The sequence below is a fragment of the Lytechinus pictus genome, chromosome 17 (assembly GCF_037042905.1).
Source record: "Lytechinus pictus isolate F3 Inbred chromosome 17, Lp3.0, whole genome shotgun sequence".
In the NCBI taxonomy this organism is placed as follows: domain Eukaryota; kingdom Metazoa; phylum Echinodermata; class Echinoidea; order Temnopleuroida; family Toxopneustidae; genus Lytechinus; species Lytechinus pictus.
The window spans coordinates 6,434,180-6,450,624 of record NC_087261.1 but is presented as its reverse complement, the minus strand read 5'-3'; the positions used below and the strand labels follow the sequence as shown (position 1 = coordinate 6,450,624).

The window sequence follows — 16,445 nt, the reverse complement described above, 5'->3', positions numbered from 1 at the left end:
TTCGTAATTTCGAAGGTTCGTAATTCTGAAACACGTAAATTACCAATACCTCGATGTTCGTTAATCCGAAAACGTAAAAGGGTTCGTTAAACCGAACATTTGTGGCGTTATTCCGAAGGTTCGTTATTCCGAAGGTTCGATAATCCGAAAACGAAATAAGGTTCGATGTTCCGAGGGTTCGTTAATCCGAAAACGAAAGAAGGTTCGTTGTTCCGAAGGTTCGTTTAATTGAATCCAAAAACGAAATAAGGTTCGTTGTTCCGAAGGTTCGTTAGTCCGAAAACGAAATAAGGTTAGTTAATCATTTAGTTTTCGGACTAACGAACCTTCGGAATTACGAACCTCATTTCGTTTTCGGATTAACGAACCTTCAGAATTACGAACCTCACTTCGTTTTCGGATTAACGAACCTTCGGAATTACAAACCTCATTTCGTTTTCGGACTAACGAACCTTCGGAATTACGAAGCTTCGGAATTACGAATGTATGCGGATTTAAACATGTTAAAGGGGAAGTTCACCCTGAAGAACAGATGGTTGTAAATATAGCATAAAAATGATAAGATTATTGGTAAAGGTTTGAGGAAAATCCATTAAAGATTAAGAAAGTTATTGAAACTTGAATTTAAATTAGCACCTCCCCCCAAATGTTATGTAATATAAGATGCATAAATTTCAAATTTTTTATGGTTCGTATGTTTTTTTTAGAAACAGATGTGAAATGATTTGTCTATTGATATGCTGAAGGTACAATAAAAACCATTTTCAGTTTTCTGAAAAAATGACATTTCATTGATTTCTTTACTTTACGATTGGTAGCAAAGCTGCTCGCAAATGACGTTACCAATCAAATAATTAAAATTTCTGATAACTATCGTTCCTTTGATGGATTTTTCTGAAACCTTCGAGAACATATTTTTCTGCTATATTTACAATTAACTTTTTGTTAGGGTTAACTTCCCCTTTGATATTTGTAAGCGCTTTAATTGTAATTGTTATTATACCATCGAATCCGTGCATACTCACACACAACGTATGCATTTTCTCCACCATGTCCACCCGATGGGAAGCATTCCAACAAGAGTTCCAAGAGTCAAATGCTAAGCATACTACGGCGTGTTTCGTATCCTACCGGGTACGTGGATGGAAAGTGCCAAAGTGTGGATTGACGCCTTGCCAGAGGACAAAAGGCCGCCGTGGGATTCGAACACACGACCCTCTCATTACAAGACGACAGTCGGAACCGCTACAACAAGACGCTTTTAAATAGAGAACATTGTGAGTATACAGTAGAAGGAATCGTCGATGTTACAAGCTCAATATTTTTTAAATGGAATATGAAATAGTTTACTTTTCCCCAGACCCCCAAAATATTAAAATTTGATTTGACTCTACCTTCAGCCCCGATTATTCTTGATCATGCCGTTTTTAAATGGAATCGGTAACAAGGTCTTACATAAAATAACAAAACAAGACTCCACTCTATTTTATTTCATGTATCTATTATTTGAAATATATTTCTGTGTAACTAAATAAAATATACTTGACACCAACAAACATTGCATAGTGTAATTCTTACCAAAGCACTTATTTAGCAATTAATTATGAAATATACTGTAGGCCACTAGCGTACCTACGGGGGGGGCAGAGGGGGCAGACTGCCCCCCCCCCCCCTGACGAGTCACAAGTGATCGCTGGCCAGCTCCTTTGAACTTGAAATACCTTTTTTTTTCTTTCTTTCTTTTTGCTTGTGAATATTTTTTCTGGTTAGAAATCCTTTATTTGACCTTTTTTTTTTGCATGTCAAATTTTTTGGCGGACGAATTTGCCCCCCTGTGGAAAATCCTAAGTATGCCACTGCTGTAGGCCCGAAAACACACAAAAGAAAGCTTTTACAAGGTTATTGCTTAATTGTTACTTATTTCTTTGAAGCTTTTTTTCGATTTGATTAAAGAATCATTGTCATATGGTATAAGATGAGACAAATACTAAAAGCACTAAATACTAAGCATGAGTATGATTCTTTTTTATGATTATCCTACATTGTTATGATTTTTTTTATTTTTACAATTAGTATATTTCACTTTATAAAGTATAAATATGGTTTAGGTCTACGCTACTACAAAAAATATAAAATTAATTATGCGTTGTATTCCTTTCTTCAAATATCACAATGAATTATATTCATTCTAAATCCGCCTATTCTCCTCCTATCCTTTTATCTCTTCATTCTCTATTAACATGAATTTTTTTTTAAAATGTACATTTTCTGTAGAAAATTGCGATTAAATCTCCGTAATGACTCTTGAATATTGATTGATCTGATCATTGTTATTCACTCCAAATGGAGACGTAAGGAACGTCAAAAATTTGAGTAACTTTGAATATTATTATTATTATTATTTGTTTGGCGTCACCTGTGCCTGGGAGGTGAAAAGCGAACTGAATCACTAAGACCCGCAGGTCTCTCCTCTCGATATAACTAATTAGGGGAGTGCAGGTGGACCATTACACCGAGGTTTACCCCTACTCACTAGCGTACCTACGGGGGGGCAGAGGGGGCACTCTGCCCCCCCTGACGAGCCACAACCCATACAAAAGACATATACCTGCCCCCCCTGACGAGCTTAAAAGACCTTTTTTGCCCCCCCCCCTGACGAACTTGAAGACCTTTAATGCCCCCCCCCCCTGAAGAGCCTGAAGACCTTTTTTTTTTTTTTTTTTTTTTTTTTTGCTTGTCAAATTTTTTTCTGGTACGAAAACCTAAATTTTTTTATTGAAGATCTTTTTTTTTTTTTTTTTTTTTTTTTTTGCTTGTCAAATTTTTTGGCGGCCGATTGTGCCCCCCCTGTGGAAAATCCTAGGTACGCCACTGCCCCTTCTCCTATAATAAGCAAAAAAATACACTCTCAAAACAAATCAGTCAAATTGACAAGACCAGTATAATCAGCTGGGTGCAACTGATATGTCTTGTCACGTTTCTGACATATATTCTAGTCAGAAATAACTCTGTTCTAGTAAAATACGACTAGAAAATACTTAAATACGACTAGAGTAACAGTTAATTGCACCAAGCTGACCCTATTAACTAGTCATTTATGACTAATTTGTTTTTAGAGCGTATATCATAATATATATACATCTGCGAGTGTGGGTGTAAACATAGATATGTATATATGAACTTATTTATGCATGTGTATATCATATAAAATACCATCTTGTTAGAGCGAAGTGAATAACTTTCATCCCGCATTGTCCTTTGTCCGCACAAATATTTTGTTTAAATCGAGCGCGTTGGTAAAACTCGTTGGTCTATGTTAATTTAAATGCGTGAATGAGTAATATAATTTAGGCTGAATCTTTTAGATAGTTAAGGGACAAGTCCACCCCTAACAAACAGTTGATTTCAACAGAATTATAAAAATCCAACAAGCATAACATTGAAAATTTCATCAAAATCGGATGTAATAATAAGAAAGTTATGACATTTTAAAGTTTTGCTTATTTTCACAAAGCAGTCATGAGTATGCAAATGAGGGGACTGATGACATCACTCACTCCACTCACTATTTCTTTTGTATCTTATTTTTTTATGAAATATGGAATATTCTATTTTTCTCCTCGTTGGAAGGTGAAGCAAGTTTTATTCCTCCATTTTATAGTTCAGTCAAGCTGTTCTTTATTGTCAAATTTGAAAATAAAATAAGCGAAACTTTATGTCATAACTTTGTTATTATACATCCGATTTTGATGAAATTTTCAGCCTTATTCTTTTTTTATTTTTATCTATTGACTCCAATCAACATTTTTCTGGGGTGGTCTTGACCTTTAAAAGTGAAAGATACCTAATCAAAAGATACTACACATTAAAATGAACTTTTATTTTGTGCATACTCCAGAAAACTCCATTAAGCGTTCGTTCCAGCTATATTTATCAAAGATGTTTAGGAGAACACCGCTTCGGATTCCATTTGCAAATATGCAATTTATCACGTGTCCCTCATTACATCAACATTTCAACAACAATCTGAGTATGCATGTACTCATTATACTGATCTTACCAGAACATTCTCATTCTTAGTTCTTTTATATAGTTTCCTTGTTATTTATTCTTAAAACTAATTTGTAGCGTTTCGCTGTATTTTCACGTGGATTGCTTCTCGCTCTGGGTGCCATTCGTGTATTCATGATCACGTGACCGACTCCTATCGGCGACGCGTGCCCTTGTCATATTCAGGCCATCGGCATCTATAATGTCAATTCCTCCATTGTCTATTGCATGACTGGGATTCTCCAAACCGTCAGACTGTTCACTGATCCCTTCCATACCGGTGATGGCGCCATTAATAGCGTTCCTATCTACATGATCTACGTTAATATGGATGGAGTCGTATAACGATCCTGGTCTGGACATTTCGATGTTTCCAGGTGGATATTCCGGAAACTGTGGACTTCTTCTGATTATCTTCGGAGATGAAACATGCGTTTGGCTTCGCCTTGAATTAAAAAGAAAGATGTAACAAGCACAACAAATGTTAAATTGGAAAACACTTACAATTTGATATCATTAACATAATTAATATGCTTTTGCAATGATTGAGCAGGACAATTTTTATATTTCTTTACAGACACAAACAAAGATAATTTTTGCAGTGTAATTTTAAATCGCTCGACTGTGGTCATCTTGTTTGAAATATGCCACATAACATGACGAATTCATTCCCATCAAACTAATTTTCGATTTTTGTATGTCAGAAGTTAGCGGGAAGGTGTCAAAATGTAGAGCTTCAATTAAAAAAAATCCATTGAAATGCTCGGCTTCACCAATTCTAATCATAAATCCAAATCAAAGGCTACAGTGCACATTAATATTATTTATAAATCTCTTTACAAATTAAAAGCTTCATTAATAATTTTGATAATTTTGACTACATATTCTATAAAACTTCTTGATATACGCTATCAAATAATTAACAATGACTTACTTTCTTCTGAAGATATATATGACTATAATCAAGAAAACGAAGAGGGTGATGACGGCTACTATAATGGAGATGATAAGTGATGTCGTATCTGAAAGATATAAACAACATTAATGTCGGTGACGTATTTGAAATAGAAGCTTAAACATTGACAAAGGGGCATAAAGGTCACATATATATAGATTATTATGTCAATATTTCACATATTAATTACGCAATCATGAGAATCATGATATTGAAAGCATTTCGTGTTCTGTATGCAAGTTTCCTGGAAATCGTCTTGGTGATTGGTTATACACATACTTCGAGCAAGGCACAACTTCAGAAAAATCATAAATGCATATATACATTTTCGTTTGATTTGATGGAGACATTTACAGTTCACCTGATTTCTAAATATGCATGTTATTGTCATTTTAGTCTTTTCTTCCTTATTCTGTAATTTAGCATCATGTGTTTACTTCTTAATCATCGTTGTCATAGCTTTCAGGACCAACGTAAGGAAAATGATAACTACGGCAATAATACTAATGATAATAATAGTTCTAATGAGAAGAAGAACAAGGAAAAGAAGAATAATAACAACAAAAGAGAATAATAATAATGATAATAAATAATATGATGATGATGATGATGATGATGATGATGACGATCATAATCATAATAATGAATATCATTATCATCATCCTCATCGTCATTATCATCACCATCATCATCATCGAGATCATGGTAATACGAGACGTCATTGAAGAAGGAAAGACGACACTGAAGGGATAGAATGATAAAGAAAGAATATTTCTTCATTACTCTATCCCTAGAGCGTCACCTTTCCATCTTCATCACCAAGACGTATCTGCACTTTTCATCATATGTCATTTATATTCAGATCCTTGAGTTAAGAAGAGAACTCACTTAGTTCGCAAGCTAAATCAGGTGGATTCCAAATGCCACTGGCTAGACATGTTGATGAAGGTGGCTGATAGTTTGTAGAATAACCAGAGTTGCAGGTGAAGTAGAGGGTATCTCCAGTCTTATAGACTGCTAGAGTGCCATTGTGATGGGTAGCTGCTACTGGGGAGGGCGCATCGCAAAAAGCATCAACTGCTAGGAAAAACGAGAAGAAAGATATATGCTTTTAAATTTGTGATTTGAAACAAAATAAGTACAAAGTGAAATGATTGGTTGGCTCTAAGTACTGAGGGAACAGCCAAATATTATATGAGTTACGTAAAAAAATTAGGCATAAGATAAAAGTATGTTGACGAGAAAGGGTTTAAAGATGAAAATCTGGATGCTGTGGATGTTGTGAAATCTTCATCTTTGATTTAAGCATTCATTGTGCGAGCTCAGCACCTGTTTGCACAGTGTCTTTTAGCACATGCTTTCATTTCCTTCTTGGGTGGGCATTTGTGTGGGTTGTGGGTGTGAGTTAGTGTGCCTGATGGTGTATGGAAAATCCGGGGTTCGATTCTCGGCTCGATCCTTGACCAGCAAGGCATGTATGTCTACACTGCTCTTTTATCTTGCAACATGAAAATGCTCTATGCATTATTGATACCAACGTGTGTACGTTTAAAAAATTGATATAATTTGTATGTTTATCATAATTACATTAGCATTGAATATTTCTGATGAAGCTCCCACTGTGATTTGTTTTAGTGCTGTTGTCAAAATTCGTACACACTTTTTGTGGAGCGTTGTGGCCCAGTGGATTAGTCTCTGGACTTTGAAACAGAGGGTTGTGAGTTAGAATCCCAGACATGGCGTAAATTCCTTCTTCAAGAAATTTATCCACATTGTGTTGCACTCAACCCAGGTGAGGTGAATGGGTACCCGGTAGAAAGAAATTCCTCGAATGTTCGAGCGCCCGATCAAGTTAGCCGTGCTAAAGCCGGGGTAATAATAATAGCAGGGCCCGCTGGGAGAACAGTTTTCGGAACTGAAGTGGCTACCCTGGGTAAATATGCCGTTATTATTATTATGATAATTTTAAATGAATCTAAAGAATAAATAAATAAAAAGTGTTTGCCAGCATTGCGATTCAAGCTTCCATCTTCATTGCCTTTAAGTAGATAGCTCTGAGGAACCTTCCTTTAAGTCATATATATATATATATATATATATATATATATATATATATATATATATATATATATATATATGTATCTGCCCATTCATGTTGAACACTACATATTTCGTACGCACAGTAACAGGAGAGAAATTCCCAATTACTCAGCAAATCAATTGCAAATCTTCATGGGTATAAGCCTGTTCACGGTTGTAAACTGCGCACGAGCAGAAAAAGGTCATTGGAGACAACCATGAAGGTGGCTTTCAAATTCACTGACATAGGCATTTGTGATTTGATGATTATTCATGTATTCCTTTCAAAATATTTATCACGTCCAAGCTGAAGAGTAATAAATAGAGCCTTCATAATCACTGGTATTTGACAGTAGCCTAAACAATAGTCAAATGTGCCAAAGGCGGCAGACAATAAAACAGATTTCCAAACTTTATACCTGATGTACTATTCTAGTCACCTGGTCTATACAATGCCCTTTGTTCTTAGAATTCGAATACTCTACCGGTAAAGCTAACGCAACATCTACATTTGAAAATGATAGTGCTTATCCTAATGAAAAATCACAAAGGTCATTGGAGAAAAGTTGATCATGAGCTAACCGTGAACTGGCTTATTATATCTCATTACTTGCAAACGCTGCAACAAACAGTATGTCGTGAAGACTACTAATACACTGTACACAAGAATGTGCAACACACGATCAGACATAAAGAAATATCACACGAGTAGACGCAAGGAAATCCCAATAGCTGCTCACTTCAGTAATTATAATCATTCCACAGATGACATTCAAATCGTAGGAATAGAACTTATCAGAAAACAACATTAATCAATCATACTCAAACGAGAGTCATATTGGATTCTGAAACCTAAAACACTTGTACCAAATGGTATCAATGTAGAAGAATAATTATTTTTTAATTAACCTCAATCGTGTGTCACATTTTTACATCAGTTTCACTAATTAAATGATGAAATGATGTTTTATACTCGTTGTTATGTATCTGTTAGGTGCTCTCTACATGCTCTATGTAACACAAGCTTGAGAAGTGAGGCTTTTGGTCATTATCAACAATTTTATTTATAATCTTTACTTTATTTGATTTCAAAATTTATATCGTTTCATAGATATTTAATTACTATGCTTGTAAGAAACAATGTTTTCTTCATCATCCTCCAGCTTACGTTATCTATTTCATGAATATTCATATTCATTGTGACATAAAGTATGTGCATTACAATTGCGCTTTGCGCTTTCACCACCCAGCAACCAATGTTTTCATTTTGTAATTTGTGACACTTCCTGAACAAGATAGTACGGTAGGCATCCTGACCATAATAGTCTGTAATTACAGGTATGTCATCTTCATTTATATAATTATTATTTCAATCGAATTAATTATTTGTTATTTATCAATTAATTAATGTATTCATTCATTCATCTTTCTAATGAGATTATGGAATATATTTAACTTGATGATAATTCATTGATGTGCAAGACAAACTTGGATGTTGTATCTCCTTATATTTTTTCAGACGCTTCTGACGAAGTCTTATTAAAGACGAAAGCTAAAGCTAAAATGGTGTCCTGCGTCATCTTTTGAGTTGGCCTCATCACACTATGTTTCATACTCACACCTCAAGAGCGTTTGGTACAAGTAAACTTGTCATCACATTATATATATATATATTTATATATGATCATATTAATCAATTACTGAGTTGTTTATGCGGGTTTTTTTTTTCATTTTTAATTAATTTCAGGTCGTTTTGTTTTTGTATTTGTGCTAAATTGACCATCCATAGGAGGAGGATTTTTTTTTAAATAGAGGCTTAAAGTTGTTGACCTGTAAACTTGACAAAGGTATACTCAGGTGCAAAATCAACATGAATATTGTTGACAATTATAGCCTACTTGTATATGAATACAAGGGTATTGACACTATATTTCTGAGGTCAGCAATCTAATGGAATTGACAATTAGCTGGTACGTATTCGTTCTCATCTTACTGGCGTTCAAAAAATTCGAGATGAACAGAAATTTAATGATGGAAGGTCCTATGCTGACGTAGCTGCTCCTACGAGTACGACCAACAAACACAGAGATGTCAGAAGGCATGATGAGACAACCGGATCGAGGACCTCGACAAGAGAGTGGCATGACTATTTACTGTAAGTGAGATCATTACTTAATGGTTAAATACATGTATCTCCATATATACATATTTGATTGATTAAAGAATATGATACTATGATGGCAAAGATGGAAATTGGAAATTTTGATGTATATAACAGATCACTTGACCTGGTGAGTTCTGTGTTCTATACGCACGATTTTACCTGCAAAACGATTTGTTATGAAAAAATTATACTTTAGAATGATATTTCCCAAATTGTACATTTATTATTTTCAAAACAAATGGATCCCTTCCATAGAATTAATGAATAGGGAAGTGACCAAAATCATTGTTTTCCTTCTCTTATTATTGTATGGTGATATTGAATCAAACCCAGGCCCACAATTTAAGTTTCCATGTGGAAACTGCGAAAAACCAGTAAAATCAAATCAGTGCGGCCTTCTTTGTTCCACTTGTAAAAGATGGTATCATATTCACTGTCAAGAAATAAGCCTGGAAATATATTCAAATTTATATTTGAGCTCCGATGAAGAATGGTTTTGTTCAACCTGTTTTTTACCATCTTTCTGTGAATCTTTATTTGACGACTACAATAATACTATTGTAAACTGTGAGAAAGAAATTCGGGTACCCGAAAACATTCCAGAGCCAAATTTGCAGAAAAAAAAAACTCGAAGGATTAAAGTTTACTTTATCAAGATTTTGAAAACATATTTGCTGTAAAAGGTCTTCACTTTGTACATCTTAATGTTAGATCTATTCTACCGAAAATTTCAGAACTTCGAATTATATTTAAGAGAAATAATATTGCAGTCATTGCTTTCACAGAAACATGGCTAAATGACTCGGTGAACGATGAAGAAATCAATATAGATGGATACAAAGTAATAGGCAATGATAGATTATCAGGCTCTGGGAGTGGTGTATGTTTTTATGTCAGAAAGGATATTGCATTCAATATCATACATGTTTTAAGTACAGGTGATTCTGAATCACTGTGGATTAATTTACTTCTACCAAGATCAAAACCAATTATTGCTGGCGTCATTTATAGGCCTGCGAAAAGCAATCGAGAAGATGTCAAGTATTCTCGATACATTAAAGAACGATGATGAAATTATACTTTTAGGTGATATGAATGTTTGTCTTTTTCAGAAATCTCCACTGGCTAAAAAGTATACTGCCTTATTTAGTCTTCATGGATTTAGCCAACTCATCAAAGATGCAACCCGTGTCACACACACATGTTCTTCTTTATTGGACCATGTTATTTGTAATAACGAACAAAAAATAAGTCAGAGTGGTGTTATTGATCTTGGTATAAGTGACCATTATTTTACTCTCTGCACACGAAAGAAAATTAGGCTGGCTATAGGTGTTCACAGAACCACTGATATTAGATCATTGAAAAAATATAGCGAAGAATCTTTCAATCTTAAACTGTCTGCCGTTGATTGGTCAGATTTAACCCAATGCACTGACGTAAATAAGGCTTGGTCAGTTTTTCAAAATACTTTTATTTCAACGTTGAATATGATAGCGGATTAGAATTAAACAGAGATCAGAAAACTGGATGACTAAAGATATTATTTCTCTTATTCGAGAAAGAAATGTGGCGTATAAAAAATGAAGAAAAATCTAAGCGATGAGGATTATGACACGCTTTCTAAAAGATACAAGAAATTAAGAAATATGGTTCAAAGAGAGGTGAAAAAGGCCAAATAAGAATACATACAAAATAAAATAGAAGAAAATAAAAATGTTTCTAAAAGACTTAGGCAGAATCTAAAAAGTTTGGGATTAAAAAAGAAAAATGGAAAGGACCAAGAATTAGTAGTTTTAATTGACGGAGAATTATGTCATGATAAGATAACTATTTCCAATGAATTCAATTCCTATTTTACAAATGTCGCAGCTACGTTGGTAGATAAACTTCCATCTTGCAAAGACAATTTCAATGCAGACAGTGAGAACACTCGTGAATTTTATTTTAAAAAAAGGTATAAGCCAAGATAAATTTGAATTATTATCTGTTAGTGATCAATTCATTTTTAATGAGTTGCGTATATTAAATGTATCAAAAAGCACTGGGTTAGATTTGATACCTGCTAAATCTCTAAAAGAAGGAGCAAAGAGTTTGTACAAACCATTACATTTCTTGATAAATCTATCTATCTTTACTAGCACTTTCCCAGAGGATATGAAAATTGCAAAAGTAACTCCTATTCATAAGAAGAAAGATAAAACTGCTGTTGAAAACTAAAGACCTATCAGTGTTTTAAGCATAGTATCAAAAATTCTAGAAATGGCGGTATGTGTTCAGATCGAAAAATATTTAAAAGAAAATGATATGATTTACGAATATCAGTCTGGTTTTCGACATGACTATTCGACTGAGACATGCCTTATTCACTTGACTGATTATCTGAGAACTAATATTTCTAAGGGATAATTCGTTGGGATGGTACTCCTAGATCTTCAAAAAGCATTTGATACACTTAATCATGGCATCTTATTGAAAAAAATACAAATAATGGGTTTTAACCAGGCTACTGTAGCATGGTTCAAATCCTACTTGTCGAATCGACATCAAGTAGTGGCTATTCGCGATATTCGTTCCAAAATTATGCCTATAACGTGTGGAGTTCTACAGGGAAGTATTTTAGGCCCAATTCTATTTTCAACTTATATCAATGACATGTCTATTTGTATAAAAGCTGACTGTAAATTATTATTGTATGCAGATGATAGCGTACTACTTTGTTCCAATTCCAACCCAAAATTTGTTGAGGAAAAACTTAGCGAACAGCTGTCTACATGTGTCGATTGGATGACTGATAATATATTATCGTTACACTTAGGCAAAACCGAGAGCATTCTGTTTTGTTCTAAAAGTAATTATAAAATTTCATTTGAATTTGAAGTATCATACAATAATAAGATAATTCAGAGGAAATAATCTGTAAAGTATTTAGGCATTGAGTTGACTAGCTCCCTTTCATTTTCATCTTTAGTAGAATCAATCGTAAAAAAGGCGAATGCCCGTTTGAAATGTCTGTGCAGGTATCAAAGCTGTATGGATCAAAAAGCAAGGCGTATTATCTGTTTTGCTCTTATTCAGAGTTTATTTGACTTTGCTAACCCTGCTTGGTCTAGTGGCATAAGCGAACTTGATAAAAAGAAGTTGAAAATTATACAGAATAAAATGGTTAGATTCATTAACTGTTCTGGTCCCAGAACCCATGTTGGCTACGCCGAACTCTCTGGAGCAGGTTCTCCTGAAGTCAACAAAAGATCAAAACAGCTTATTTTGCACCACGTGCATAAAATCTTTCACAATAGATCGAATCATTACATTGGATCAAACTTTAATCTAGTTACCGAATTACATAACTATAATACAAGAAACAGCCATTTCAACTTTTGCTTACCAAAAAGGGTTGGTAGTATTGGTAACTCCTTTTATTACAATGCTATTAAACATTGGAATTCCCTTCCCAATGATAAAAAGGAAATAGGAAACTTTTTGCATTTTAAGAGGAAATTGAAAGAATATATTTCACTTGAGAGTCAAAGAGAAGATGCAAATGATATGTTGTACGGTTGATTTAGCCTGAATACTGACCACGTTCTTTTCTCTTCCCTACCAGGTATTATTATGTATTTTACATAGTTTGATTGAAGCTTCGATATGTCCTTTCTTCTATTATATTTCTTTTATCTCTTCCTTCTATTCTCCTCTTCGTGCTTTTATTGTTGTCGCCGTTTTTGCTGTTGTTCTTCTCCTTATTATTTTCTTCCTCATCCTTTTTTTCCGCCTCCTCCTCCCATTTCTTCTTCTATTCCTCCTCCTTCTCCTTCTTTTCTTCTTCTTCTTCGTTATATTCTTGTATATATTATCTATATATCTTATTTATTGGTAATAGTAAATACTTATCTTTTTTCTTCATTTTTTAATATGTAAATAGTATAATTTTACCATGTTATTATCTTAATTCTGTATGTCGAGGACCCCGCTGGAAATAAGCTTTCGAGCGTTCGTGGGTCATCCTGTGCAAGCCTGTTGTTTTAATGCTACTGTATTTATGGTTACTTGCCAAATAAAATCAATCAATCAATCATTCAATCCTCGTCTTGAAGTTTTCTTGACAGTATCGGTATTTATAATCTTCATCGTTATCATTTACATGGTCTTTGTAGTGTGGTCGTATGAAAAGAAAGAGTGACAGTAGCCGTTTTAATTATTATTGTGGTGTAGTTCCCCCCACCCCCCCCCCCCCCCTGTTTTGAATGTTAAGATCCACATATATCATGTCTGTTATTAAGTTTATCATCAACCATGATCTTAATTTGGTAACTGTCTTGATTTGTTTGTCAGATAGTGTAACAGGTACGAATGCGAAATAAAGTATCAAAATATGTAGAGAGAGGAAAAAACATGAAAGCCGTGCTGGCTTATTTCCAATGGGGTTCTTACCTGACAAAGTGCATTTAATGAAACAAAGAACAGATGATAAACACCTACAGACTATGTCAAAGAATTATTGACCACAAATCGTAAAATTGTAATATATAAAAATACAAAATAAGAAATTTGAAATCAAAACTTTTACACAATAGGATGAAAATAACTTTAGAATATGTTCGTTATATAGATCATACATGTAGCTTTATAGTTCATGAAATTAATAATGTTCTTCTGTTATACAACACCTGGGTAACATTATGCAGTGAATTCTTCATCGCTGTATGTTTGGAAGTTTGCTAAGCCCCTCCCCCTTTCACACAATCCACATTCCCCCTCCCCCACACACACATGCAATCCGATACATTCCACAAGCTGACGTATCTTGCCTATTAGCATGATTAGTAAATTGCATCCCGATGGCATGGAACAATTATTCTCGTCCTCTTTGCTCCCTCGTATTTTTACATTTTCTTCACCATAATTGTACAAAATAATATCACAATGATGAATAGATCATTAAAAACAATAAATATAATATAGACTGAAATGTAACACGTGTCTCTTAAACATTCAATTGAAATCAATTCAGTCTTTCTTACCTGTCGATAAAATTTCGAACATAATCATAAGAGACACAAAATAATGTCCTTCCATTTCGACATCGAATGTTCCAGTACTATCGAATATTGGAGTTTAATAACAATCCATTGTTATTGTCAAACTCGATGATCGAACATTTGGTTGCTGTTATCAAGGAGGCATATTCGTCTTTCTTTCAGAGTACATTCAAATGCTCATATCACAATACATTTATCAATACATTCTAACGTGGTGATCTTCTCTGAAGTCAAAAGCCAACACCCTAAACATACTAAATATATATTTTTGAGACACGTACTTTATGAACTATTTGGCCTTCATCTTCGAGCTCGGAATTGAATTGATTCATGCACTCCATTGCATAAAAGATCACTAAACCTTATCCTGCCCCAGACAATACATTTTCCACTGAAAGAATATTTATTTGTGATGGCAAAACTGAATAGAACTTTTTTCTCTTGGCTTATGGCAAATACTCAGTTTGAAGCAAATATTTGGCTTTGTTACCTGAATAGAGAATTCCGCCCTCGACTATCTAATTTTACAGTAGACTAACGGGGTTTATTGCTTAAAGAGATGGTCCGGGCTGAAAGTATTTAAAGCTTGATAAATAGAGTAGAATTCACTGAGCAAAAAGCCGAAATTTTCATCAAAATCAGATAACAAATAACAAAGTTATCGAATTTTAAATTTTAGTGAATGAATGAATATTCATTAGGTGGGCTGATGATGTCACATCCCCACTTGTTCTTTTGTATTTTATTATATGAAATTAAGTTTATTCAAATGTTTACCTCCAAGAACTAGAAAAATTGGATTGACAACTGACTTAGTGCATTAGATATTTATTGCTGCAACTTATTTCATTATAAGGGAGACATATCATTCACAGAAGTATGAAATAATGAGAAAATTATGATTTTATGTAATAACATAAGATAACGGAAAGGGGAGATGTGACATCCCTTTAATAATGTATGAAAAAAACAAGGATCAAAATATGATACTGTACATTTATCTTAAACGAGAGCATTAAATATATACAGAAGCTATGAAAATATATACATGTGATCAGGCTAGACAATTTTAAATGAAATTAAATATCAAACCAAGAGTGACTTTATTGTGATAAAATATGTAGTGGAATGCAGTTTAAAATCATTGTCAAAACTTTAACCGCATGCCATATTGTCACATCCGGGTGTTTGTTTTCAAAGTCATGCTTATTCATTATTCCATTCATGGGGTGTTAGGAGGCATTCCTAACATTACGAAAACATCAACACAAATTGATTACAAAATTGTGGTAACAACATTGATATTGTAGGCCTTTAGAACCAATATCGTGAATATTGCTTTTAATGTGTGCTTCTTAACCCGTTAAGGCAAGCATCTACAATTTTCACAAAAACATAATTAGTGTTCATCCTTTGCTCATTCAGTCATTTAGTCATGGATGTTGCTAATTTGCGGAAAAAACCCGCTTCATAGCAACCCTAGCTATACATCCAACGTCTGGTTTAAACTTGAATAATATGTTATATTGGAAGATTCTGCAGGGTTATTTGGGGAAACTTTCTTTAGTTGTGTTTATATTTACATGTAATCTTGCATCAAATGAATGAAAATGCTTCATGCATTGTTGAAAGCAATTCAATTGAGATGAATATATATATTGTTGTACAACAAAATGCTATGTTTTGTTTAGAAATGATTACTTTTCATATTGGTCCTCGTACTCAAATATAGCCCTACAATCGCCTTTCTGCACATTAGATCTCAAAGTCTTTTCGATATCCCATTGTCTTGTGTGCAGAAAATAAAAATTGGAGAAAAGACGCAGAGTGTGACTATTTCACGCTTTGACAATTTTTATCCCATTTTGATGGATTTTTCCTGTTTGCTTTGCTCGATTAATCCATTCATGTAAACTTAACATGACGTTCGACTTCGAATTTATCATTTTGACTAAATCTCATTAACCTAATACTCTGACATAATGATCCATGTAATGGGGATATTTTAAAAAGTGAGCACATTATTGTCCACTGGGTCTACACCATTTTCTCATGTTTAAGTCCACTGCAAAGTCTTGTATGCATGTTACTTAAAGGTATTGTTTAACTTTGTGAGCAGCCGATTTAAAAAATTCTCAATCCAAGATGAAACATG

At 33.9% G+C, this 16,445-nt stretch overlaps 1 protein-coding gene across 4 annotated transcripts; it reads right to left on the bottom strand.

Annotated features, from left to right (window-relative positions):
* Positions 1-1,749: 1,749 nt before the first annotated feature.
* On the bottom strand, positions 1,750-14,740 carry LOC129280565 (uncharacterized). Of its 4 annotated transcripts, none has more exons than XR_010296303.1 (5): positions 14,273-14,615; positions 5,894-6,082; positions 4,985-5,072; positions 3,103-4,495; positions 1,750-2,532 (listed from the first exon to the last, which is right to left on the bottom strand). XR_010296303.1 is itself a non-coding variant. In XM_054916567.2 (4 exons), exons 1-4 carry the CDS (start codon positions 14,325-14,327, stop codon positions 4,144-4,146), a joined length of 684 nt encoding a protein of 227 aa, XP_054772542.2. In that variant the 5' UTR covers positions 14,328-14,740; the 3' UTR covers positions 2,733-4,143. The 4 variants fall into 4 exon arrangements, 2 of the variants coding, with proteins under 2 accessions (XP_054772542.2, XP_054772541.2); XR_010296302.1 differs by having other exon boundaries at positions 2,066-2,532; positions 5,894-6,085; positions 14,273-14,532; XM_054916567.2 differs by lacking the exon at positions 1,750-2,532 and having other exon boundaries at positions 2,733-4,495; positions 14,273-14,740.
* Positions 14,741-16,445: the final 1,705 nt, after the last annotated feature.

Coding starts and splice junctions, on each gene's coding strand:
- LOC129280565 (XM_054916566.2), bottom strand. CDS start 14,327: ATGGAAGGACATTATTTTGTGTCTCTTATGATTATGTTCGAAATTTTA. Junction 6,086..14,272: donor GTTCGAAATTTTATCGACAG/GTAAGAAAGACT, acceptor CGTTTTTCCTAG/CAGTTGATGCTTTTTGCGAT. Junction 5,073..5,893: donor TGATTTAGCTTGCGAACTAA/GTGAGTTCTCTT, acceptor TATATCTTTCAG/ATACGACATCACTTATCATC.